Below are 24,646 nucleotides of genomic sequence, written 5' to 3' on the forward strand. Positions count from 1 at the left end.
GGCTGCTGGTTGGTGACCTGCACACAGCAGGGAGTTGGAACTGGGTGAGCACTGTGGGCCTTTGTAACCCAGGCCATTCTATGGTTCTATAACAATTCTATGATTAAGGAATTCAGACTCCAACAACCCAAACAGATATGCATTTCAGGTCACTTGGTGTTAGTTTAGAAATAACTGCTAGTGGATAACCTACGTTTCAGAAGCAAACTTCAATTTGTTATGTATTACATGAACAACATCATCGTACAGGTGATAATCTTTCTCTTTTCAATATATTTTTTCTTCTCTGTGCCCTTTCATTATTTGACTATGCTCCACTATTCCTGGGGAATGGGAGAGTCAGAAGGGGACAGAAGGAAGCTGAACACCTTTACCTGAAATCATCTGCTCAAAAGCACTGGCAGCACACATACATAAAGAGACTGAGGGAAGGTGAACGTATCACTGCGGACTGAGCTCTGTACAGCAGCTCCATGCAGGTTATAACCCTGCCCTAGCCAGAACAGCCAAGGGAACAGATTTCATTAACAACTGCAACACATTCTGCTTGGTTTTATATGCAGACAGATACCTGGGCTACTGCACCATGTAATTTTACACTGCAGTCCATCCTGGATTGACACGTCACATACTAACACTCTTCATTTCTATTACAAATATTATTTCACTGGCTCATTCTTAGAGGTTGGCTCCTTGGTTTAAAACAAACTATTACGCACTTCTCAATGAAAATCCTACAGATATTGCAAGAAATCACTGGGGGGCCATCTGACATGCATTCAGTGATGAATATAAGGAATTCTTCTCTAATTACTGGAGGAAAGAGTTAGCAGTGCGAACAGAAGCAGCTTGTTTACTAAACAGCACAGCTCAAAGCACCACTGATTCTTCACTCACATTGTTTCTTGAGCAATTAACCAGCTATCATCTTCTGCTATAACCAGAAATGCAAAGAAGTCTAAAAAAGCTGCCGTCGCCTTCATCAGCTGTTCCCTTCTTTTCAATGTATAATTTAGTGCTAGACTGACATATTATTGGGATTTTCAACCGTCTCATAGATTTTTTTTCTGTGTTCTGTCATTATTTATGCTATTACAAAAAAAGGCCTCATTTGCTTGGGAAACAATTAATTACTAGGCAATACAATACTCATACAAGGCAGCCTAAAATTTCTATTTCACTCAAAGCTGAGAACGCACGGATGGGTGCAGAGCGAGCTGCACACACATTCAGATGCTCCAGAACTATGTTGTTTCACACTTAGCAATGTATGCAAATGATAGCTCTGAGGGGAAATCCCTCAGCTCATCAGAGCTCTGGGGGTCTGCACTAATGAGAGCAGTGCTCACCTCGACTTCAGGGTGGTGCACTTGGACATGGAGGGAACAGTTTGCTGCATGAAAATGTAAGAAATGAGAGCAACCCCTGCTTGTGCCACTGAACTCATGTGGTCCCACTGTCTTCCACTACACATACACATCAGTGAAACTATCCGGGCAAAAAAGGCAGTGGTCAGCACAATCTTTTTGATTCCTTCAGTGGTTAATGCTTCATAATTGTCTGCTGTAATTAGCAACTAACAATAAACGTGCATGCTATTATATATACCAAGAGATAGGAAAGGAATTCTCTTGAGGTAAACAAGCACAGAAAAGAAAAGCATTTTCCTGCAAGGAGCTTAAATCCACAGCTGTTACATTCACTTTCGATGCTGTGTCTGGATGAACTTGCATGAGATGCTTTATATTCAGATACTAACCTCCAACAGCTTGTTAAAGGAAATAATCAGTGGGGCTGTAAAAAATATTTCTAAAGACTTCCAGCCTGGTGTAGTTCCTTAGCATCCAAGTTTGCAAGGGGCTACCATTGCAAGCCTCCACGGTGGGACCATGGGTGCCATCCTCTATCCTGCTGAGTGTCAGGCATGACTGGGTGATTATGTGTAGAAATGTGTGGGTCTGCATGACAAAAAAATGGTGAAAATAAACAAAACCAGCAAACAGGAGGAGAAGCAAAGGAGAAAGCCACAGCCTTTGACTAGACACCCACAGCAGCAAGGCAGGTCAATCTAACAGCAGTGCTGATAGAGGGAAGGGGGGGCTGACTGTGATACCCTGGAGTCAGATGGCACTGTGACCACTCACAGGGCCAGCTCACATGCACAGAGCACACATACAAACAGGCATGCCCATGGACTGAGGTCTGGTCCTCATTGTGGCCTTCCAATACTTGAAGGGAGCCTATAAACAGGAGGGGGTGCGACTGTTTACAAGGGTGGACAGTGATAGGACAAGGGGGAATGGTTTTAAACTGAGACAGGGGAGGTTTAGGTTGGATATTAGGAGGAAGTTTTTCACACACAGGGTGGTGAAGCACTGGCACAGGTTGCCCAAACAGGCTGTGGATGCCCCATCCCTGCAGGCATTCAAGGCCAGGCTGGATGTGGCTCTGGGCAGCCTGGGCTGCTGGTTGGCGACCTGCACACAGCAGGGGTTGGAACTGGATGAGCACTGTGCTCCTTTGCAACCCAGGCCATGCTAGGATTCTATGATACTATGAAATCAGCTCCAAAGATGCCAAGCTGTAAATATTTCTGAGTTCCCAGTGTGTCTTGATGAACGCCTGTATTGCAGGTACATCACTGGCAGCCTGACACCAGTGAGTTGCTACCTGAACAGATAAAGCTCTGGGGAGACCCGCAATGAGAGGACTGTGCTGCTGGGGGAGGAGGAGATGCACTATTCTAGGGTTTGGCACAGGGGCTGCAGCTGTTTCCAAACTTACCTCAAAGCTATACTCCCATTTACCAACATACTGACAGGAGGAAAAAGAAAAGAAGGAAACGAGAGTCAGTGACTCAAGGCACATTTTTTGTGAAGACCTTCATCTTCCAGGGAGCGTAAATTCCACCGCATTGTGCAGATGTCATATTGAGTGACAAATTTGAGAGTAATTACGCACGATCAAATCCTGACATCGTTATTGAAGAAGAAATGAAGCCTTTTTCTCTCAAACATGACTAGTATTTTTTCTTCCTTGAGACCATTTGCATTTACCGTACATCCTAAGATTTCACCATCCTACACAGCCTAAAACTTGCTTGGGTGTTGTGGGGAGACACAATGGGATCTACCAGTCCATCCCTTCCCAAAGCAAGCATTGTAAAACCATTACACAATGCGTGCTGATGGGAAGCCATCAAAAGCTGAGAAAGTCCACCTTGGCACATGCCATTGACAGAGCTGATTTATACAGCTCCCTTGCAGTGAAATAGGCAGCTTGAAAATGGGCCAGGAATCCTAATGGGCTGTTAAGGAGTAGGAAATGAAAGCATTACCAATCAATAACAGAAGGCAATGGATTAGAAGGAAAAAAAAATCGAACAAAATGAATTTCCTGCCAAGATGTAAATGCATTCACACACACAAAAAACCCCTCGGTTTAAAAATGCTGCAAACTGCTGTGGCTTGAACTGCCCAGAGGCAGTCTGCATTGGAAACAGAGAGAGCTGCCTGGGCTGCTTGAGCTGTCTCATAGGGCTCCCACACCAGGTTTCTTCACTACCCGTTCCCACAAAGCCCCATTCCACCCACCAATTCCTGGTGCACACTACTTTCTGATGGATTAAGCTCATGGAAAACCAGCAGGCAGGAAGCAGTGGCAGAATGCAGGTCCAGCAGTGCTGCCCAACACGGCAGCCCAGAGCTGCAGGCATCACATGCTGTGCTCCAGCCACTGGAAATAGCAGAACCACGGAAAATCAACCTAAAAATTAAAAAAAACCCCATCCACATCTTGACTGAAAGCAAGTTTGTTTCAACATGGACTTTCATTTCTTTGCAGACATTAAACAAAATGTGTTTTACTTGCAGGAGGAACCTGCAGGAGGAGGTGCACAGTCGTGCTGTGAGCCATAGAGACAGCGTGGCATCGAGAGCAAGGCAAGTGCCCCACTCCTCTAACAGCAGCATCTTTGCTTCAGAAAGTAACTACATCTCTAGTTCACATTAACATGTATTAGTGATTTATGTTTCAAAAGCATTTTGCACAAATGTGGACACTTTCTGGCTTGGGAAAATGAGAGGAGGGGCATTTTAAATCCTCTCTCCTTCAAGCTGATTCCATCCGATACCTTCACAAATACGTACAGAATGGCTGAGATTTACTTCCCTATCCCATTTCCTTGTTCATTTTTGAAAAGAATATGAATGCCAGGCACATCTATGGGAATTTTAACGCCAGGAACACCTGAGATTTATCCACAGATGAACCTAAATAATGAACACCAACACCGTTTCATAAGAAAAGTTCACAAGCTGAGTCTGAGTGTTTGCAGAGTAAAAGTGTTTTCTCCAACAAATAACTCCTGCGAATAAAAAGGTGTGTGATGCAATGGACTGTTCTGTGCACAGAGCAGTCAGCAAAGCAGCAGCCTCCGAGATCCCTTATGTAAGGTCTGAGCACAAAAGGCAGAGTATTTCTTTTTTATGAGCTCCATCTAATGGCTGACGGCGTTTTTACACAGCTACAATCTTCTGCTGGGGATCTATTATGCTGAATGTAAGAAGATAGCTTGTCTCTAATGCTAAAAGTAAAGGGAAACGTAATGGGTTGGAAGAAATGGAACCTATTCAGACAGAATGCTGAAAGCAGCAGCTGCTCTGTGATGCTGGAGAGGGTTACAAATGACTGTGCTGTTATAAGGCAGTACCTTCCAAGCTCTGCAGCACTTTCCCAGCTTTGCTGCCATGGAAATAGGCCAAAGCTAAGGTGGCATTTTTAAGCCTAGAACAGCGTAACCGTGCAACTGCAACCATCAGGCACTCAGTGTCAGAACTCCACGTGGGATTCATTTGCTGCAGCTTGTGCTTGAAATATCCAAAGAAAAGCAACCAGCGTTCTGATTTTTTATCAGGAAAGACTGCTCTCTGTGCTGGCAGCAGAGGAAAAAGCGTTTGGTGAGAAGCCTTGTCTTGAGCTCTGTGCACCTACTGACCAGTGCTACAATCTGCTTATGGAATAAAATGTGGGGAGATGAAAGGTCTTAGATCCCCAACATTAACTGCTGGCATGAGCACTTAACACCACCCAAACACATGCTGTGTAAGAAGAAAATCATCTTCGCTGCAGAGCACACTGGTTTCAATTCAGACGGGAAACTCAAAAATGAATCAAAACCTGGCAAACACACTGGGGCTAACTGTTGTTTGCCTTCTTGGCAGCTCACTGCTGTGGAATGGAAGGGTTGCATGGTTTTTATCAGAGGCTGGTAGAAAAAAATGCCAATACCTTTGTGTGGACTTCACTGTGCAAAACTGACATCCATGTTTCAAAGCAGAAGCTCAGAACTAACGCTTTCAACCTGCTGTTCCCTGCTGCATTTGAAGAGGGGTACTAATTCAGCCCCAAAATATTGAGATTCTTACATGCACTCTGTATTAATGCTGCAACTTATCTCTAAGTCACCGCATCTCTATGAACTGCTCTTCCTTTCACAACCCAGGGAAAGCCACGTCCCATCCCAGCAGCTAAATAAGCAGGTGTCTGGCACATGGAAAATAACTAAACAGTTCAAACCCAGTCTAAAAGCTTCGAGAACCAGCAGAAACAAAGTAGTAAAACACTAACTTAGACAAATACGTATTGTTTTCCATTTCATTTATATAAATCAAGCAGAACGCTTCTTCAATTTTCTAAAGATATCCAAGACAGCCACGTGCTGGGCTCAGTGAGCTGGCTGATTGCTGTATACAGGGAAATGGTCAGCAACACGCTGCCCCAGGAGCACACAGGGGAACCCAGTACCTCAGCATCGTACTCCCAGAGCTGGTTCCCTCGCATGTGGTGGCACTTGAGCATGGTCACAGGGCCGTTCAGCCGCGACACGTCCAGGCACAGATCATCCGTGCGGATCTCCTTGTCTGCCGTGTAGGAAAACACCTGCCAAGAGAAAGTGCCTGCAGTGACAAGGCATTGGCAAAACGCAGCAATAGACAACATTTCTGGTCTTGAAGTGAGACAGGGGAGGTTTAGGTTGGATTATAAGAGGAAGTTTTTCACACACAGGGTGGTGAGGCACTGGCACAGGTTGCCCAAGGAGGCTGTGGATGCTCCATCCCTGCAGGCATTCAAGGCCAGGCTGGATGTGGCTCTGGGCAGCCTGGGCTGCTGGTTGGCAACCTGCACACAGCAGGGGTTGGAAGGAACACAACTTTCTTCTCCCAACAACCATGTGGTATCATGGACTTCATAAGCATTTCATGCAAGGTTCTCCAATTGTGGAAGTCCATAGTATATAAGAAAAGGAACACCACGTTTAGGAAAACACATTTTATGTGCCAAAAGCCATCAGCCACTCAGCCTTACTTCTTGGGAACAACACAGGGGAGACACAGAACAAAGACTGCAGCATAACGCAAGTGTGAGTGCCGAGCTCAGAGGCAGTCCCAAAGACCTTTCGATTGCATGAGTGATACTCTGACCTCCCCATCTGGAGAACCTGAGCCTCTTTTACACCACGTTGGGAACAAGTGTTGATCTGCCTAGGGGTCAGAAGGCCCTACAGCAGGATCTGGACAGGATGATCACTGCACTGAAGCCAGCTGGATGAAGTGCAACAAGACCAAGTGCTGCGTCATGCGCTTCAGCTCCAGCAACCCCATGCACTGCTACGTGGTGTTCAAGAAATGTGTAGAAACGTGGCTCTGAGGGACATGGTGGGATGGCTTGGGGTTGGACTTGGGGATCCTGGAGATCTTCTTCAACCTCCATGATTCCATAATTCCTTAAATGAATTGCTCCCCTGAGTGTCTGCCTTAACTGCTGGCACCAAGGATTATCCATGTTAAAGGCTGATGTGTGCAAGAATTACACAACTTGCAGATCTCTTAATAAAATTAGGAAATAAATGAAGACACGGCAGCCATCCGCCAACAAAATTCTATCAAACTAGGTATAAGCCTCAGAGGGATTCTTTAACAGAATGCCTTCAGCAATGCATTCACCCCTTGGAGACAGAAAGGAGGAAAATGTGGAGACCGTAAGAGGACGAAATGGAGGATGACGGCAGGACAGCCGCTAGTTGTGTTAAACTGTAAGGCCCTGACCCACTGCAAGCATCTCAAAGCATTCCCAACCCACTGTTCAAAGCCTTGATGGTGCTGCTGGCCCCAGCACAAGGCAACGTTAGGTTAAGTAAAGGTAATACTCTGTAAAAACTTGCAAAATCTACAAATTGCATACAGCTGTCATGGGAACAGAGGCAAGTATTGGGAAGCTGAGGTTCAGATAAGTCAATTAGAGCAACCATGAAAAATGAAATAGCGTGCAAAGACAGCAGAGGGGCTGCCAGGTCCCAATCTGAGCAGTAAGACAGATATGGGAAAGTGCAGGCTGCAAGGATCAGTGGGCTCTGCATTTCTCTCACTCCTTATTCACCGCTCAGCAGCCACTCGTTTGGATGAAAATCCAGGCTCCACAGGCATGGTGAAGTACCAGCCACCACCTGTTGCATTTATTCATCTTGTGATAAATCTCTGCAATCAAACTGAGGCTTTCCAAGTGCTGCTTTCACTTAAGAACAAATCAGACACAGTTAACACTCAGATGGGCTTTTCTCAAGAGGAAAGGCACTTTTAAATACTGAGCCAGGGGTGCTCTGCTGAGGTCATAGTCAAGCACACCGTCTTGTTGGAAAGGGGTGAGATGAGCCCATATCAAAAATCTGTTAATGTTCATATGCTGTAAGTATACATATCCCCACTTTTCTGTGCACAAAAGCACATTCTATGGCCTTTAAAAACACTGTGCAACCTCTATTTTGCAAACATTAGCCTTGCCAGTGCTTGCTGACATGCAGAAAGCTAAGTATATGTAGGGCCCATCTCATTCTCTTACTTTTCAGAAGGATTTAGAAAGGAAAATTTATAGCTGAGGGCTAACCAAGGAAGACAGATGGGTGTCACTTCGAGAGGTTGCCCCAGAGGAGCTACAAGTGCAAAGGTGCTCTGGATGTAACCAGAAGAAGAAAAAAGGCCCAATTTTCTGTTAATGCAAAGCTCAGCGACATTTGCAGCACCGAGTATTGCTCACTGCAAGTAGCAGCATTTGGCTGCAGGAATCACTCATACACTCCCATGTACACACTGTACAGATAGTTTATCTCCTGCCACGCTCATTACTGAGAGATTTATCCATTACTATTTACCCTGAAGCAACTTCTACTTAAAATTTTAACTTATTTGTGTTTTCTTAGAGTAAACAAGTTTGCATCAGACATCTTCTAGGCTCAGGGACACAGCATCTGTTTTCTGCTGTGCTTTACGGAAAGCAAATACTCAGATTTTGTAATGTATTTTCATTTGCATCTTTCCTTTTCCTCTCTTCTTTGATAACTGCAATACTCCATTATATCTTCTGAAAGAATAAGTGATGTCAGAGTTAACAATTACAGAAGATGGATTTGAAAAACACGCAGTCTTCAGGAAGAAAAATGAATGTTAATTAAGACAATGTAAAATTATCAAGCTACCATTTTACTAACGTCCATATTAATTACATACATAATCCTATTAACGTCACTGTATAAAAACAGAGGGTGAGGAACAACAGGTTGCATCTCAGAGCTAATTAAATAGCATATGCCATGCGATGTGATGCAGTGCACGACAGCAGCACTCCTCCTGCCCTCCTCCTGCCCATGGCAGGGACATGCCTACACCCCAGCATGGCCCTCCAGCCCCATGTGCCCCCAGCAGCTCCTTGGACTCATCCCCACAGTCAGGAGAACTTTTGGTCGTGATGCACAACACACCACAGCTACAACTGTGCCTCTGTTACCTCCCCAGTTACCAACAAAATTTGTGTCCAGGATAAGCGACAGACATTGGAATAACATTTCCTTTTTGTTTTTTGAGATATATTGGCTTGGGAAGGCTGAGGAAGCACAGTGTTGTTGGGTATCTTTAGATACATCAAACAGCCAAGGTGCAAACAGAACCTTGGCTGTATAAAGTCTTACCAAAACGATAACCCTTCCATCTCCTAAGTCAAATTAACAATGAGAGAGAAGTCTGGGATTACTGTGATGACCTCTGAAAGGAAAGTGGAAGATTTTGCTCTGAGGTCCTTCATCTTCTCTCATTTGTTTGTATCAGATGTGACACTGGAGAAAGCCACTCGTGAAAAAATAGCTTTATCACAGAATCAGAATCACAGAATGGTTGGGTTGGAAGGGACCTCAAGGATCACAAAGCTCCAATCCCCTGCTACACGCAGTGGCACCAATCTCCCCATTTCATAGCAGCCCAGGCTGCCCAGGGCCCCATCCAACCTGGCCTTGAACACCTCCAGGGACAGGGCAGAGTATGCATCCCTTAAAGCTCAAAATCTCAGTTTAGAACCTTTATTACTACATTTACCGACTGCTGCAGGTTTTTTTTGCAGTGATCCAACATGTCTGCTGCAGTGAGCCAATTCTCCCCAGGTTTTCCAGATCACCATTTGGCCTGTGGGACATCTACCCCCTTACTGTCATTCCTACCTGGTTCCCTCCCATGCCATGGCAGTTGAAGATGCCCACTTTCTCGTTTTCCTTGCGGCCCATGTTGTCCAAACACTGGTTGGTGTCAACGTTCCTGATCTGAAGAAAGAAAAAGATGAAACGTGCCTTAGAACAGTATGCCTGTAATGTCATGTTTGTGCAGAGAAAAATTACACCATGTATTTTCTCCTGCAGCCTACAGCTATCTATGCATTCAGCTACAGCAATGTGTTTTAACTTGCAATTTGTAAATGTCACACTCCCTAGAGCATTCCCATCACCACAGAAACACCAATACTTTTCAGCAGATGTTTCCTCAGAATCCACTCTATGTGGAGCAGACAAATGCAGTGACCACTTCTGCTGACTCAAACCATCCCTCTGCCATCTTTGCACAACACAGCTGTGCAGGACCCAGCATTACAGACACGCTGTCAGCAGTACAATGCACTACAAGACCACTTCCAGTGGTGCTCAGCTCATGCATCGGTCAGAAAAGACCACCAGACCCAGAAGCAATGTGGAGCACCTGAGTGACAGCAAGGTGTTGCTCCTCCAAATGCTCCTGGGCTGCACTGAACCCACAGAACAGCAGAGCACAGTATAGGGGTGAGCAGCAAGCTGGGGTGAGCTCTGGGAACTGGGAATATTTCCAGCCCTGACCACAAGGAAATGGGAATGTGGCCTAAGCACCATTTTTATTCAGAGAAAAATGCTTGTTTCACATCCTTCTGTGATTTTCCCCAACTCATTATCATGAAAAGCTCCATTCAAGCCTTTTTGTCTCACATCACCTTTTTGCAGAATAGAGTTGCAAGTGTTTCTAAGAGAAAGGCAGTCCCTGGGTTCCTTCAATCAGAGGACTAAAATGAAAAGTGACTCCAAAGCTCATCTGCGATGTTTATGTCTCAGCTTTACAAAATAATCCTTGTCTTGCCTATGCTTTGTATTCAAATGATCAAAATGCAAAAAGGAATATTCAGCATTCATAGGTACCAAATTCCTGTTTCCCTAGAAACTGAGGCACTGCTGTTAAAAATGAGGTGTTCTAATAACTATTGTATGACTTCCTCGTACTTTTATTTTCCAGTCTGACAATATCACACAAAACACCCTCATTTGACACTTGTTAGATGAGCTCTTTGCTTGCTGTAAAACCATGTTACACTTTATTCAGTCGTAGTTAAACCTGAAGCCCTACAGTGGCTTTTATTTTCCACTCCAATGGCAAGTTTCAATAGCAAATTGCTTTCCCAGCTGCAATAAAGCCATTTGCGCCTTTGATTGCTATTCCAACAGTACCTTTAAATCAAAGCATTCAAGAGCTTTCAAAAGTCAGCTGAGATACAACTCAATAGAAGCCTTTTAACAGCAAATTATCTGAGCTTTAAAGAGCCTTCCACACTCAGTGGTACTTGAACCACAGGGTTATGAGGGATGGTGGTGACACAGCGCTGGGCAGCCAGGCTGACTACACTGTGGAGCACACTTCATTAGGAACAGGGGCAGAGGGAGAGAAGAAAACAACCCTATTGTGCTCCACATGACAAACAATGCTGCGGAGTTTTTTTTTCAAATGCTGTGTATTATTTAATCCTTTTCACACACATCAGTCACAAACCCCCCCTTTTTTTCCACGCGGGGCTCCGTTTCAAAGACAAATCCCTAATGGTGAATGCTTTCCCAACAGCAACAGCCACGTTAAAAAGGCTTAGTGCAAATATCACCTGCTCAAAGCAAGAGGGAAAGACCTGAGGATGGAGTGAGGCAAGGAAGTGCAGCGTACCTCTCCCAGAGAGTAGTAGCGCCGCGGGATCTGCGAGTCGGGGTAGATGTTCTCCAGGTACCACGAGAAGGGTTTGCACTTCAGGGCTTCCCTCAGCGCTTTCCTGGCCGACACATCGCCGTAATCCACCTTCACAACACCTGAAATCGTTTCATTAAGAGAAACAGAGGGTCAAAGAGCAGTTGTCACAAAGGAAGACATCACCAACTGGCCAATTCTCTCCCACCCCGGCCCAGCTGCTGACACTGCTACACCACAGCTATCTACCAGCACTAAGCGACTCCTTCAGCAAAATGGAACCCCTGATAAAAGTGCCTTTTCTTCTTTCCTGATGATTTACCAGTTCAGACAGGCGGGGCCACTGAATGCCTCCATTACTTCATACCTTCAAACATTCATTTCAAAATTGAGGACCAAAGTCCAGTTGCACAGAATCCAAGGATTTCTGACTGCATAACGATGAATCCCAGTTCCCTCTTTGACAAAGGTCATGTAGCAGTAAGTTACCGTGATACTGGCAGAAAGGAAACCACCTCCATCGCACAGCACTGAATGGGAAATAGGCCATAAATAGAAAATATGGACCACAACGGGAAAAAATGCAGATGAAAATTCAATGAGAGAGGAGATCAGCCAGAAATCCCTCCGGGACAGAAGAAGAGATGATGCTCTGAAGCCAAGAGCTTGGCATGTCACACATTTGTGTGCTGACCTATCTAGCTGTGGAGCCCCTGCTCAGTGCAGGGCAGCTGACTACATGACCTTCACAGCTCCCTTCCAACTCTAAGAATTCCATGATTCTGTGGTTCTATCATTTTAGGTCCGTGTCCAGGAGAGAGGATCACAACAAGAGGATGCAGGAGGCAGTCTTGTGGTAAGCACACAACTCAGGGACTTCTGGTGAGCTAGATGAAGGAAGGCTAAGAGGCAAACCCCATACCTGCTGTCCCACCAAGCAGGTTGGCCTGCACATGGCTCTGAGCTAAAGGAGACCTGCAGCAGCAGCCTGCAGTGCCCAGCTCGAGACCAACACACCTTAGACAGAGCTGTGCAACCAACTGGGCCTTCTTCTGACAGACAGTAAGCAGGAGACTACGGGATTTAATTCTATGTCTATTCTAAGCTGCAGCGCATGCAGATCCACAGCCCCCTTGTTTTGGTGACAGGTGACTGCTTGCTGCTTCTCAGTGGCAGTGCTGTACCTCAACAGCTCCAGGTCACAGCTTGAAAGACACCACCACATCTACATCTGAAATCCAGGCTGCGTTCCATCACCTGCTTTCCATCATCCATGGGATCTTATTTTGAACTTATTACATAGGTGAACCCCCAAGGATGCCCCATCCTAACACACAAGGTGATATCCATTCCTAATGAAATCCAGCACTGGGAAACTACTCATTCCTACTGCCAAAAATTGAACCCTTATCCATGCTCCCAAATATCTACCAACTGTCTTTGACAAATTAGTTCTACGTACCATCATGCAATTGTAGGATGCGACGTAACTCTAAATAATTAACTAAAATATGGGATACCCAACCAATTAGTGCCACTGGTTAAATCAGCACTGGTTATCAGCATTGTACCACCAAAATCTCTGAAGAAATGGAATGTGCTTGCCTGGTGCCAAGAAGCTCAGAGGCATTTAGGCAGGTGTTAGGCACACAGGCACTGGGCCCTATGTTAAATGATGCTCAGCAGCAAGGCTTTGGAGGCCTGGCTGCTCTTGGGGTGCCCACCACAGCCTTAACCTCAGACCCAGGGATCCCACAGGAGGAGCAAAGCCCCAAGCCCTGCAGCAGGAACACCAGCAGGATCAGCAGAACACATTGCAAATCAAGTCTCTTTCCTTCCTCTGTATGTTCCCACATATTGAAACTGGGTCAGCACACCTTGGATATTTTCCTCCATACAGACACAGAAGTGCATTTTCAGTCTGACTGTTTTTGAGGTGACTAGAGCCACAGAAACATTAAGGCTGGAGGAGACCTTTCAGATCCCCAACCTCAGCCACCCCCCCATGCCCACATCCCTCAGTGCCACATCCCCACAGCTCTGGGACACCCCCAGGGATGGCGACCCCCCACTCCCTGTGCAGCTGCCACTCACTGCCTGACTGCTCTTTGGGGAAGGAATTGCTCCTCATACCTACCTGACCCTCCCCCAGCACAACCTAAGGCCATTCACTCTCATCCTATCACTAAATAATCAATGGGACTCAGAAGAAACAAACAAACAGAATAACAGTTAGTGACTAAGAAGCCTTCTTGTATTCCACTAAGAAAACGGAAGTGAAATGTCCTTGAATGCAAAAAACAAGATGAAACATCGCAGGAAGGCAAAGAAAGGGCTGTGTGCAAAGGCAAATGTCCCAGGGAAAAAGGCAGATGATAATAACAGAGCAGCAGATGCGCTGCCAGTGGAACAAATTGAATAGCTGCAGAATTGCATTACACCTGCATTTTTTCTAATGGGCACGTCCTGGAAATTGGTATACAAGGACACGGCTTCAGAATTGGCTAAATGTACCATTTCTGTGTAAGAAGATATTTATTCCCGATGATAAAGATGAAAACTATTCACTGGAGTGTAAGATGAAGTTGCAGAGCTGGGAATGACTGCCTTTATGCAAAGATAACCCTGAGAAAACGTACTCCAAGTTTGGTTTCTGCCATCATTTGCTCCTTGAGAAAGTCAAAGAGGAAGGCGTCCCATGGTACACAGGTGCACTCCCAACCTGAGCAATTGTATGATTCTATGATTCAGAGGGAGAGAAGTGGGAGCAGAGCAGCACGTGGGCAGCATGGCTGACTGCTCCCAACCTGATCTAAATGTCCCCACTGTCCCCAGATGATCAAAAAAGTCCCTAAGGAGGTTTGAGGGCCACCAGGAGGGACGCCACCAATGGTCATCCAACGTTGAAGGTCACTCAATAGGTGAAGAAATCATTTATAAGGCCAGGAAATAATGGAAGCGTCCCAGTATGAAGCCAAAAGAGGACCATGGATGAGGCCAGCAGGAGGGACAAGGGACAGTGTTGAGGGACACCCAACAGCCTCTGCTTCCCAGGCTTCTGAGAGCCCCATTCCAAAGGTAACACATGATCATGCACAATTCCAAAGCCCAGGGAGCTCCACTTTACATGTCCATCAAAAGTAGATGCATTAATTGCTATTGGGCGCCTTTGCTAATTAGCTATAACATCAACAAAGTTGGCAGTGGGACTCCTTGGAATCCTATTTACGCCGCCACAAAAAAGATGTGTAAGAAAAAAGCACATCTGAAGGGGTCTCACATCACTGCAGAAATGATGCAAGAGAAATGTATGCAGCATAACAGAAAATACATTTTGGAATGAAGATTCTGAGCTTTGCATGGGAAAACGTCACCATTTGGGGAAAACACATTTCAGGTGTCCACCACAAAAGATATTATTCATCAAGAGAATGAGTCAATATTGCCAAGACCTCCACAAGCACAGCCTCTTCTGTTGAAAAAGACTTTAAATTACATTTTGCCCCACAAACACGCTTGCAATGTTATTTATATGTGGATATTGTAGAGAGAAAAGCAGAGGCCTACTGAGGCTGAATCCTACATCACCAGGTTGGTCCTGACAGTAAAACAAGCAGAGGATCAGTTCTACCACAACAGTCATCTTCTATGAGTTTCATTCTGAACATCCACACGAGCCTATGAAGTAAGATGCTTTCCCAATGGACAGCAATAACATTAGGATGAACAAACAAGCCAGCCTGCCTCCTCCACACATTCCCACCATGTTTTATATGCCTCGGCACTTCAATATTGGGCACAATCCACACCACTGACGAGCGCATTGTTTTCTCATTCTGCTTTTATCACATGAAAAGTAATAAAGCAAAGGCTCCTTCTGCTCTTCCCCACCAGCTGAAAAGCTTGCTGAAGAGTGAAAATGTTTACCGAGAGCTCTTACTTGCAAGATTGATACAGTCATTATCAACCTAATTATATAATTACACTCGACAGGAGGATTGCACATCATCTGCTGAGTAAACACAAGCACTTATCTTGCAACCCGAAATTAAAACTTTAAGTGCTATATTTAAATCCTCAAAAATGTTTTAAACAAGGTGCCTGAAAAACAGTGGAACTCTGCATTTTAGCCTTGCTTGAGCAGCCTGGCTGGTGCAGAACTGACCCCGAGCTGATGAGTGAGGCCACAGACATGTGGCTTAGTGATGCAGTGGGCATACAGAGAACCAAATGAGGATGGGCATGAGCTTTTCAGCTGACTCTGCAAAAGCAGGCTGTTCTGAGTTGTAATTATTTCCGTGCAGTGATTAGCTACAGCATTTTGATATGCACAGATTGACAAAGCTGCCTGTATTTGGAAATGCACAGAACAAGTGGAATGAGATATGTTGGAAGAGCCAGAGAAATAAGTGAATTATGCTGCTGGAAATGCCACACCAGGTAAGTGGAGCAAGCTGAGAAGGGAAGGGTGTGCAAATCCACCCAGACAGACACATAAATATTTAGGTGTCTCAGAATAATAAACTAAGATGCATATTTTGCAAATGATAAAGATGTTGGCATTAGCAAAGCACCACCTGGAGCATAATGCTGTGCTACTGGTGTACATCAATTACACTGAAAACAATGCCCAGCAGTGAAAATAACAGAAAAATGACTGCTAAATAGACTAACAGTGAGGAGCTACTATTAAGCAATTAGTTTTTTCATTAGTGAAGCCAAGGAAAGACAAGATTCAGAGCATGAGTGAACTGTTGCAAAGGAAAGCACAGCAGTGGGACAGAGTGGGGCATACTTTGCCCCAAGGGGATGAGGTCGACCATCCCAATTTTGGGTACTCTGCATTGCAAAGGAGCTTGGAAAGAGGTTTTCTTTGCATTTGGAACACTGCAAGGACCTACTGACTTACCACAAGTGAAACATGCCTAAGAGCACCACTAACATCAATGTGGGCCACACACACAGAGCAGCTCTGCTGTTTTCAGAATGACTTAATGTATTTTTTTCTTCTCTAAGAAAGGGATTTCCTTTAATCCCATTTGAAGTGTGCCCAGTGTTTCTGACATTCTCTAGACTCTCCTGAGTTACTGGGCAGGGTAAAATTCAAAGCTCCTTGTCAAACACTGCATTGCATTGGTTTGAAGTTGAGGGAGGGCAGATTGAGGTTGGATGTCAGGGGGAAGTTCTGTGCTATGAGAGTGGTGAGGTGTTGGAACAGCTGCCCAGAGAGGCTGTGATGCCCCGTCCATCCCTGGAGGTGTTCAAGGCCAGGTTGGATGGGGCCCTGGGCAGCCTGGGCTGCTACGAAATGTGCAGGGGGTTGGAAATTCAAGATCCTTGAGGTCCCTTCTCACCTAACCATTCTGTGATTGCCACCAAATCCAAACGGTAATCACTCCTCACTGCAGTTACATTCTGTGACCCCACTGACAGCTACAGACCCACGCCAGCCTCACCAAACAGCTCCTTCAGGGCCCACTCAGAAACAGGGTCCGCTCAGGACAGAAAGCAAAACCAGTGCCTCAGAACCAGCAGGGAGCACAGACAGCCTCCAGCAAGCAATCCCTAACTTGATTAATGAAGACTTTCACCTCCAACTATAATTGCGAGGCGTGCGCCCTAATTATGCTGAGAGAGACTGAAGGCAACGCTGCTGTGAGCAGCCCGGGTTCCTCTCAGGACATCATCTGAGACACAGAGTGAAGCAGGGCCCAGAGGAGAGCAGGGAAGATGAGTGTTGCTGATAGATAACAGCTTCAGAGACCTAATTACTGAAATGCATCTTGCTTTGTTCTCCAACGGAATTATCTGGAGATCTGCACGTTTCACATTAACAACCTGAAGGAGATGTGTGCCAGACAGAAGGATAAAAAAAAGGAGTTCAGTGATACTAGGAACGATTTCTGACATTTTGCAATGTCCTATAAACAAATCAGTTATTTCCTATGGATTTTTGTTAAGATTTTTTTGTTGCTGTTAAAATATTAACTTCTATCAATCTTTCTAGAACACGTAAGCACCTTTCTCCTTCCTTTGCTTCTGAATCCCACAGAGCACTGTAATGGCATTTTACTTGGCAGTTTACATAGCATATCCTTAAATAACTGCCCACAACAGGAATAGCACTGGGCACCGGGGCTGGAATTAAACAAACCTGGTCCTGCCAACACCACTGTTATCACTGACTTGCTTTCACTCTTCCACATTAATACAGTGTTGTAGGTTCTCCATTCAAACCTGCTGCAAATAGGCAAACACGTAGCTGTGTGCAGAAGAGAGATGATGCTCAGCAGCGTTCAATTCTGCCAGTTTGTGCTCACTTTGGAAGCAAAAGGCAGCTTTCTTCACAGAAAGAGGAGCCTCAATCTAACAATACACAGAGTAAATGCATTAGTATTTTAACCTAACTTTTCTTGTTAGAAGAAACAGCCTCACTGAGAACTGAGAGTTGGACTGGATGATCCTTATGTGTTCCTTCCCAATCAGGATATTCTATGACTCTATAAAAACTGTGAGGAAAACCAAAGGTTTTTATCATGCACTGGCTCTACTTTCACACCTACAAGAGTGAATTACCAGCAATGCAGCAAGCGCTGCCAGCAGCTGCAGTGCCCAAGTGGGACGTGTGTCCCCCAGGCACACTTAGCAGTGAGGAACACGCAGACACTGAGGCGATGACAAAGTCCAGCTCAGCAGGTGGAATGAGAGCTGAAACGCTGAGGGATTTTTTTCATTTTCTGGCTTGCTACTTTCCATTATTTCCAATGGATAGAGCACTTTTCGAGCCACCTCGGCACCCTACAGGCATAAAAGAAAGGGCAAAGCACTGTGCCAGCCCTGGGGAAATGCTGCTGGGGAAACTGATGGAGAAATGTCCTTCTCGGTGTGAGGAGGACAGCGGTGCCTTCTCCAACTGCCTTCTTCCCCAGGCAATGACTGCAGAAAGCAGCACTAGCAATGCACGTGTCCTGCTGGATGACAGGCTGCTGAAAAACGGTTTGTTAAAGATAGCCTTGCATTTATAGCTGTGCTTGGGAGCCTAAATTAAAACGGCCCGCGGCAAGAACTGGGCTTTTCAATGGAAGAAGGGATGTCTCTTCCCTTCCAATGCAGCTGATGAAATGCTGGCTAGGAAGCCTAAGATTGGACATCCAAGCTAAAAAATATTGTTGACAAACTTTGCCTGCTGAAACCCTGGGAACTGTAAAGGTATTTTCCAAAGTGACTGCAGAAACTCCTCAGTAATGTAACAGAAAATAACCTGTTATTCCTGTCCAAGACACATGCTGTAATGGAGAAACTTCAGGTCACATCTTCATCTGTGCACAGCAGATGTGGTTCAGGACAGAGCTTCACGATGGCTGCTGTCCCCAGAAATGCCAGCTATGTGTCCAGATCTTCTAACCAGGCACTTTCTCCTCAGCTGAGCAGTGAAATAAAGGCAACTTCAGACGATGACCCAGCACTGTTCCCTGCTCCCCAACCCAGGGAGCACCCCTTGGGCACTACGGCAAAAGACTGCTTGGCCAAGCAATGCCTGCAGTGCTCCAGAGGAACCAGCAGCTGGGAGGACTGCTGCCTTCACTCACACTCCCCAGTGTGCTCCCATATCCACTTACACAACAAAATCCCAACCCAAAGAACACTGCACTGCACAAAGCTACTGCACTGGAGCACTGATACATCAAACCAAAGAAGCAGACCGGGAGAAGTCAGGAGCAGAGGGGATTGCTCCAGTTTTACAGATGTTGCCTAGAAATAGTTCAGCCTGCCACAGGTAGGCTCATATCAGACTTATTATTTCATGTCCTTTTTATTGTAACTGCTAACACCCAAACCTAACCTTCTGTCCAGCACTGAATTCCCCATTCAACTCTGAATACTGTGATGAGAATGCATTAAAAAGTCAAGGAGGACCAGGGCAGTCCTGCTGTAATTAAATGCACTGCTGATTAGAAGACCCTAAAACCAAAGAAATGAAGGGAAGGAAAAAGAAAACACTTTTTCTTTTAAAAAAATAAACTACGCAGCACGAACTCCTCTTGACACTGGAATTCTTAAATCATTCTCCCATATGCATCATTATTCTAGTCACATTTACACGTATTTTACTAAAATCTCATTTTAAATGTACTGTATTTTAAATAGCCCTTAGTTAGGTATTTTTGAGCTGCAGCTTAGCTAAAGGCATTAAAGCAGCAAACTCCTCATCAGCCCAGCAAAGGCTGCTGCCCTGGCTGAAGACAGAGTGCACAGTGCCAGCCCCAAAGTGGAATGAATGGGCAGCATCTGCATGTCTTGTACTCACTAGCAAATGCACACTTTGAGAGTCAACTATTAAAAAAGCATTTACAGTTCAAGAAAAATGCAACAGGAATTTGGTATTATGGGACTGCACAAAAGCTGAACTTAGCAAAGGAGGTCTGCACAAAAGAATGGCTTATCTGATGGGAGAACCTCAGGACTTGAACTCTACTGCATCTTATATCAGCTTTGAGTTCACTTTTGTGCCATCACAGACATCCATTTCTCAGTGGGATTTTTTGTGTTGGCATTTTTCCGTCCTCTTACAGGAGCACAGAAACCTGTTACATTCGTAACAGCCCAATTTTCCATCGCACACACTGTATTCCTTTACTTTCAATTGGGTAGATGTAATTATCAATTATAAAGGGACACAGTCCTGCCTATTTCACACAGCTCACTTCCCATATTTAAGAGGATTCTGCTGGTACTGCTGCTTTTCACTCACATTAGGTGAACTCTCTGCATGCTGCTAAATCCAGGAGGAACATCTACAGGGCACTTCCCTAGAGTTTGTGTGAGACCCCCTGTTTTTTGGCTCAAAGCTTGCTTCCTGAGGTATTTCTTGTGATAAGACTCTAACTGATTGATTGAGGAGGCAAATGATGGGTGCCACAGTGTGACAATCAACATCACTTTGTGGACATTTGAAAGCTCCTTCCTTCAGAGCTGCTTGCCTCTGGAACAGAGCGCTCAGGAGTGTTTACTGGCGGAAGATCTGGTCTGTGACTAAATAGCCCCAGCGTGGTATGGGAAAACTGGGCAATGATACCATTGTGTCCTGTGAAAAACAGAATGCAGGTGGGCATCCCTGCTCCCTCTTATTTGCTGGCAAGGCCTGGAAGATGGGAACAAAGGAGTTTCTGCTGAGACCCCAGAGCCAGAAGCTGTCACTCCAAGGAGAGCTGACTCAACCACTTTGGATTTGAGCTGTCACTCCAAAGAGAGCTGACTCAACCACTTTGGACTTGTAAATAATTTGGTACTACCATTGAAAAGTTGTTGTCATCAATGGAACAATGCCCGACAACCCACCACTACTGAAGATCAATGACTGAACTACAAACCACGTCGGATCCACGGTGGTGACTATCTTCCTCTTCTACAAAGACTGCTTGCTTCTATTTCCTATCTTTTCTATCACCCTTCTCCCCTTCCCCATCTCCCTAATTAAGATTTGTAATATACTGGTTGGAGCAACATTTGAACCGTTGTTTCTTAATCTCACATCAGGTATACATTTATCAAAGAATCTTCTCTCTCTCCTATAAATTGTAGCAAGACAGCGTGGCACACAAATGCCTGTTTATCCAGCTCTAGAAGTGAAGACAAAATACCAGTGGCTTTAAAATTGGCTTCCACAAAAGAAATGAGGGAATCCCCATCCCTGGGAGTGTCCCACAGCTGTGGGGATGTGGCACTGAGGGACATGGTTCAGTGGGCATGGTGGGATGGGTTGGGTTGGGAATCCTAGAGGGTTTTTCCAGCCTTCATGTTTCTGTGGTTCTAAGTATATTGGCCAGGAAAGGGTGATTCAACAAAACGTACACCCAAACCAACAAATAAATCAGCAGAACGAGTAACAGCTACCATGGAGAAGGCTGAAATTTAGTATTAAAGTTAATACCTCTGAATTCGAAAATGAGCTCAAAAAAGAATGCATTAAACATCTGTGACTGTAGTACTCAACTCTCCACTCAAGTCATGTTAAACATCACCCCAAGGATTCAGAAACTAATTTCTTACCTGGGGATATTATATAGAAGAAGTCTTTAAACTCGTCCATCCAGACCTCTGCCAGCCTCCTGTTGTTCTTGTTGATGACATGTCCTGTGCCACCAGGAAAGGTGTAAGGGGTTGCTTTACGGAAGACATGGCCAACGTGTGAGCATGTGACAATCTCAAGGGAGCCACCACACTGCCAAACCTGAAACGAAAACATGCAGAAAAGGTTGACTGAAGCCAGCACAAAAGATGAAAAGCTTACAGCAGGAAGAACTCTGATAGGTTAGCAGCTACCTGCTCAGTTATTTCCCCAGGTCACAATTCAACTGGGAATTTCAAACTCAAGTTTAAGGGGAACAGTAGGGACATAATTCCTGAGAGCAATGGAAGCACACAGACCTTAACCACAAAGTGAAAACTTGTGTGAATGGCAAAACTGGTTGTGTGATCTTATTACATAAATACGTACAAACCACTGCCTCAGAAAGGAGTAACCCTGTACTATGTTTCCAAGCATAGGGTTTGAATGCTAACTATGTATTTGAGTTTTGAAGGAATACATAATATTCAAAGAAACAAAGAAGAACTTTTACAATCTATCTACCCCCACCTGTAGCTTTTAAAGCAGAATCGAGTCCATGACCACACTAGTGAAGGCACAGCAGACTGTGGTTAATATTGAACAAGCAGCACTGGCACCTCAAACATCACAGATATCCCCAAATCTACACCCTGAGCAAGCTTAGTGCCTTCAATATGTCTGCACCAGTATGAACAATCCTTTAATCCTGAGCTAGGCATCCTGCTGGTAAACGAGGTACCATTCTGGCAGCTCAGTAGTCTTGGTGTGATGTACATCAGCTGCTGCACTCCCTGCAATCTGCTGCCTCTCTAGGTGCTGGAAAGAACTAGAAAAGGAACCAGCAGAGGTTCCAGGTCCAACTGGACAGAACTAGAGGCAGCTGACTGCAGATGTGTACAGAAATAAATGAGGATTCCCAAGGGATGCTTATAGGGCTTCCCAACTTTCTGTTTCTGGTTGGCTGTTCTGACAGTGGTGATTCCTTGAAGCTCTCCCTACACCGGGGCTCACTGACAAGTTTTGGCACCAACAAAGGTACCACCAGCTTGCCCAGCTTGTTACCAGGCTCATCCCCTCTTTGCAGTGGTCTCCTGCCGAGCAGGGAGCAGGGCTAAAACTCACAATACCTCTTCCTAATAAGAAGCAGGGCTTAAGAATCGTTTGGTGTCTTAAGATCACTGGTACAGCCTTGTAATTAGAGCTCCTCGACACAGACATAACAGTTACCATAGAAACTTAATGCAGATTTTGTTTAATTAGGACTAGATCCTTTTATATGATTTCATTAGTATGCTAAGTGATGTACTCTGTTGGGATGAGCAACGACAACATCAAAATATTCTGGTGTTTAACATCTTGTGTTTTGCAGCTCAGTGACAACCAGTCAGCTCAGGTGAAACTTCAGGTCGGTGGGTGCAGCAAGAAGAGAACACTTATTAAACCCAAAATATGCACTGCTGATGTATTTACACAGCAACACAGCAGCAATCCCCCACACAGGACAGCAGTGAACACAAACAGTTTGAGGGGTATTTTAACCTCTGTCAGTGATCAGTGCTCTCACAGCTTCACCCCAACCCTCCTTCCTGGCAGGAGGTTCCTCCCATACTAACACTTTTATATGTGTGTTCTGCACATTTTTAAGTGTATTTTTGGCTGCCCTTGTTACAAGCTGCTAGCTACTGCAGTTGTCATAGGAATGCAGATAAACCTGCACACTGCTCAGAAGGGCTTTACTTTTTTCAGCGTTACAAGAAAAAAAACCAACCAGAAAAGCCTACAACAAAACCAAGTTTCCTGAATACTCACTGCTAAAATGACTCCTTTCCCCAGGCTCAGAGTGGCTAGAGCTTGCAGGATCACATTGATTTGGCACAGACAAGCATACAACAGCATACAATTAATCACTCTTCACTGCAAGCTCCTATTTGCCAAGATAATTTATCCCATTTTAAGTATTGGCATTAATTATTTAAAACTACCTTTTGATCTCAGACTTTTGGCAGTCATTCCCATTACTGCACAAAAGGAGTGCATTAAACTCCATCCCGTTTCTGCACAGCCCACCTTTGAGATCCTTTGCCCCTTCTGTCATTTTTGTACGCTCAGGTAAAGCCACTTCCCACCCGCCCATCATAAATGCAGAAAGCTAATAATGATCAATTTGTATGCAGATAAAAACAACGCATTAAAATGAGCAGAAAAAACACTCATGCAGGTTAGCTGATGGGTCGTTTTGGGTGGCTCTGCACTTGTGGTTATTGCAAGGAAATGGCTCTCCCAGGAGCCAGGCAATCTCCTTTTGTGACAGGATATGTAAAACTAAGTCCAAATGAGATAGACAGCTTCTTAGAGCTTGGATTTTTAGTATACACTACCTAATGTGTGTTTGTGGATGGTGGCATTAGATCAAAGCTCTCTTGCATTCCCACTGGTTGAAACTGTGCTGGAATATCCCCAGTGACTGCTGCAACCAGAAAGTTAACACTTCAGCCTGAGTATGTTAAATGAGTTGAAGTTGCTGGCTGCTGTGCAGTGGTGCATACGGGAGATTTAAGAGGTATTTCTTAAATGTCAACCCACAAACCTCCACACTGAAACTGAGTTGGCATACCTTGGATATTTTCCCCCACATCTCTACAGAGGTGCATTTTCAGTCTGTCTGTGAGGAGATTGGAGCCACAGGACCATTAAGGCTGGAGGAGAGCTCTCAGATCCCCAACCCCACCCACCCCCCCATGCCCACTGCCCACGTCCCTCAGTGCCACATCCCCACAGCTCTGGGACAGCCCCAGGGATGGTGACCCCCCATTCCATGGGCAGCTCTGCCACTGCCTGACTGCTCTTTGGAGAAGAGATTTCTGCTGCTGCTATCCGATAGGAACCTCTCCTGGTGCAACTCGAGGCCATTGCCTCTCATCCCATCACTGGTTACCCAGGGCTTTATACATCCCAACAGCACTCAGACCACAAAAACTCACTTCCAATGTCACTGCACTCTCAAAGGTAAGACAATCCTACATGCATGTGACCCCTCCAGCCCTACAGAGTCACATCCCATTGTGCCCATAACAGCACAGCACCAGTCTCCCTGCCATCCAAGCCAACAAACACGCTAAGCTTGCTTACCAAACCACAGCCAAACATGCTCCCATCCCTGTAATTCTGCAGCCAGAAGAAGAGCCCTCCC

At 45.2% G+C, this 24,646-nt stretch overlaps 1 protein-coding gene across 4 annotated transcripts in view; it reads right to left on the reverse strand.

Moving 5' to 3' along the window:
• The window catches only part of GALNT13 (polypeptide N-acetylgalactosaminyltransferase 13), an 85,404-nt gene that overhangs the window by 9,299 nt on the left and 51,459 nt on the right, over window positions 1–24,646 (reverse strand). The window contains exons 9-14 of one of the 4 annotated variants that reach the window (XM_052675225.1): window positions 21,396–21,576; window positions 11,328–11,467; window positions 9,542–9,640; window positions 5,806–5,940; window positions 2,785–2,814; window positions 1,760–1,958 (exon numbers count right to left, since the gene is read on the reverse strand). In XM_052675225.1, coding sequence (XP_052531185.1) covers window positions 1,773–1,958; window positions 2,785–2,814; window positions 5,806–5,940; window positions 9,542–9,640; window positions 11,328–11,467; window positions 21,396–21,576 — 771 coding nt within the window. In that variant the 3' untranslated portion in view covers window positions 1,760–1,772. Of the gene's footprint in view, window positions 1–1,759; window positions 1,959–2,477; window positions 2,815–5,805; window positions 5,941–9,541; window positions 9,641–11,327; window positions 11,468–21,395; window positions 21,577–24,646 lie in introns of all 4 variants that reach the window. The other 3 variants (XR_008204711.1, XM_052675226.1, XM_052675227.1) reach the window with 3 other exon arrangements.

The sequence above is a fragment of the Tympanuchus pallidicinctus genome, unplaced genomic scaffold (assembly GCF_026119805.1).
Source record: "Tympanuchus pallidicinctus isolate F22 unplaced genomic scaffold, pur_lepc_1.0 scaffold15, whole genome shotgun sequence".
Lineage (NCBI taxonomy): Eukaryota > Metazoa > Chordata > Aves > Galliformes > Phasianidae > Tympanuchus > Tympanuchus pallidicinctus.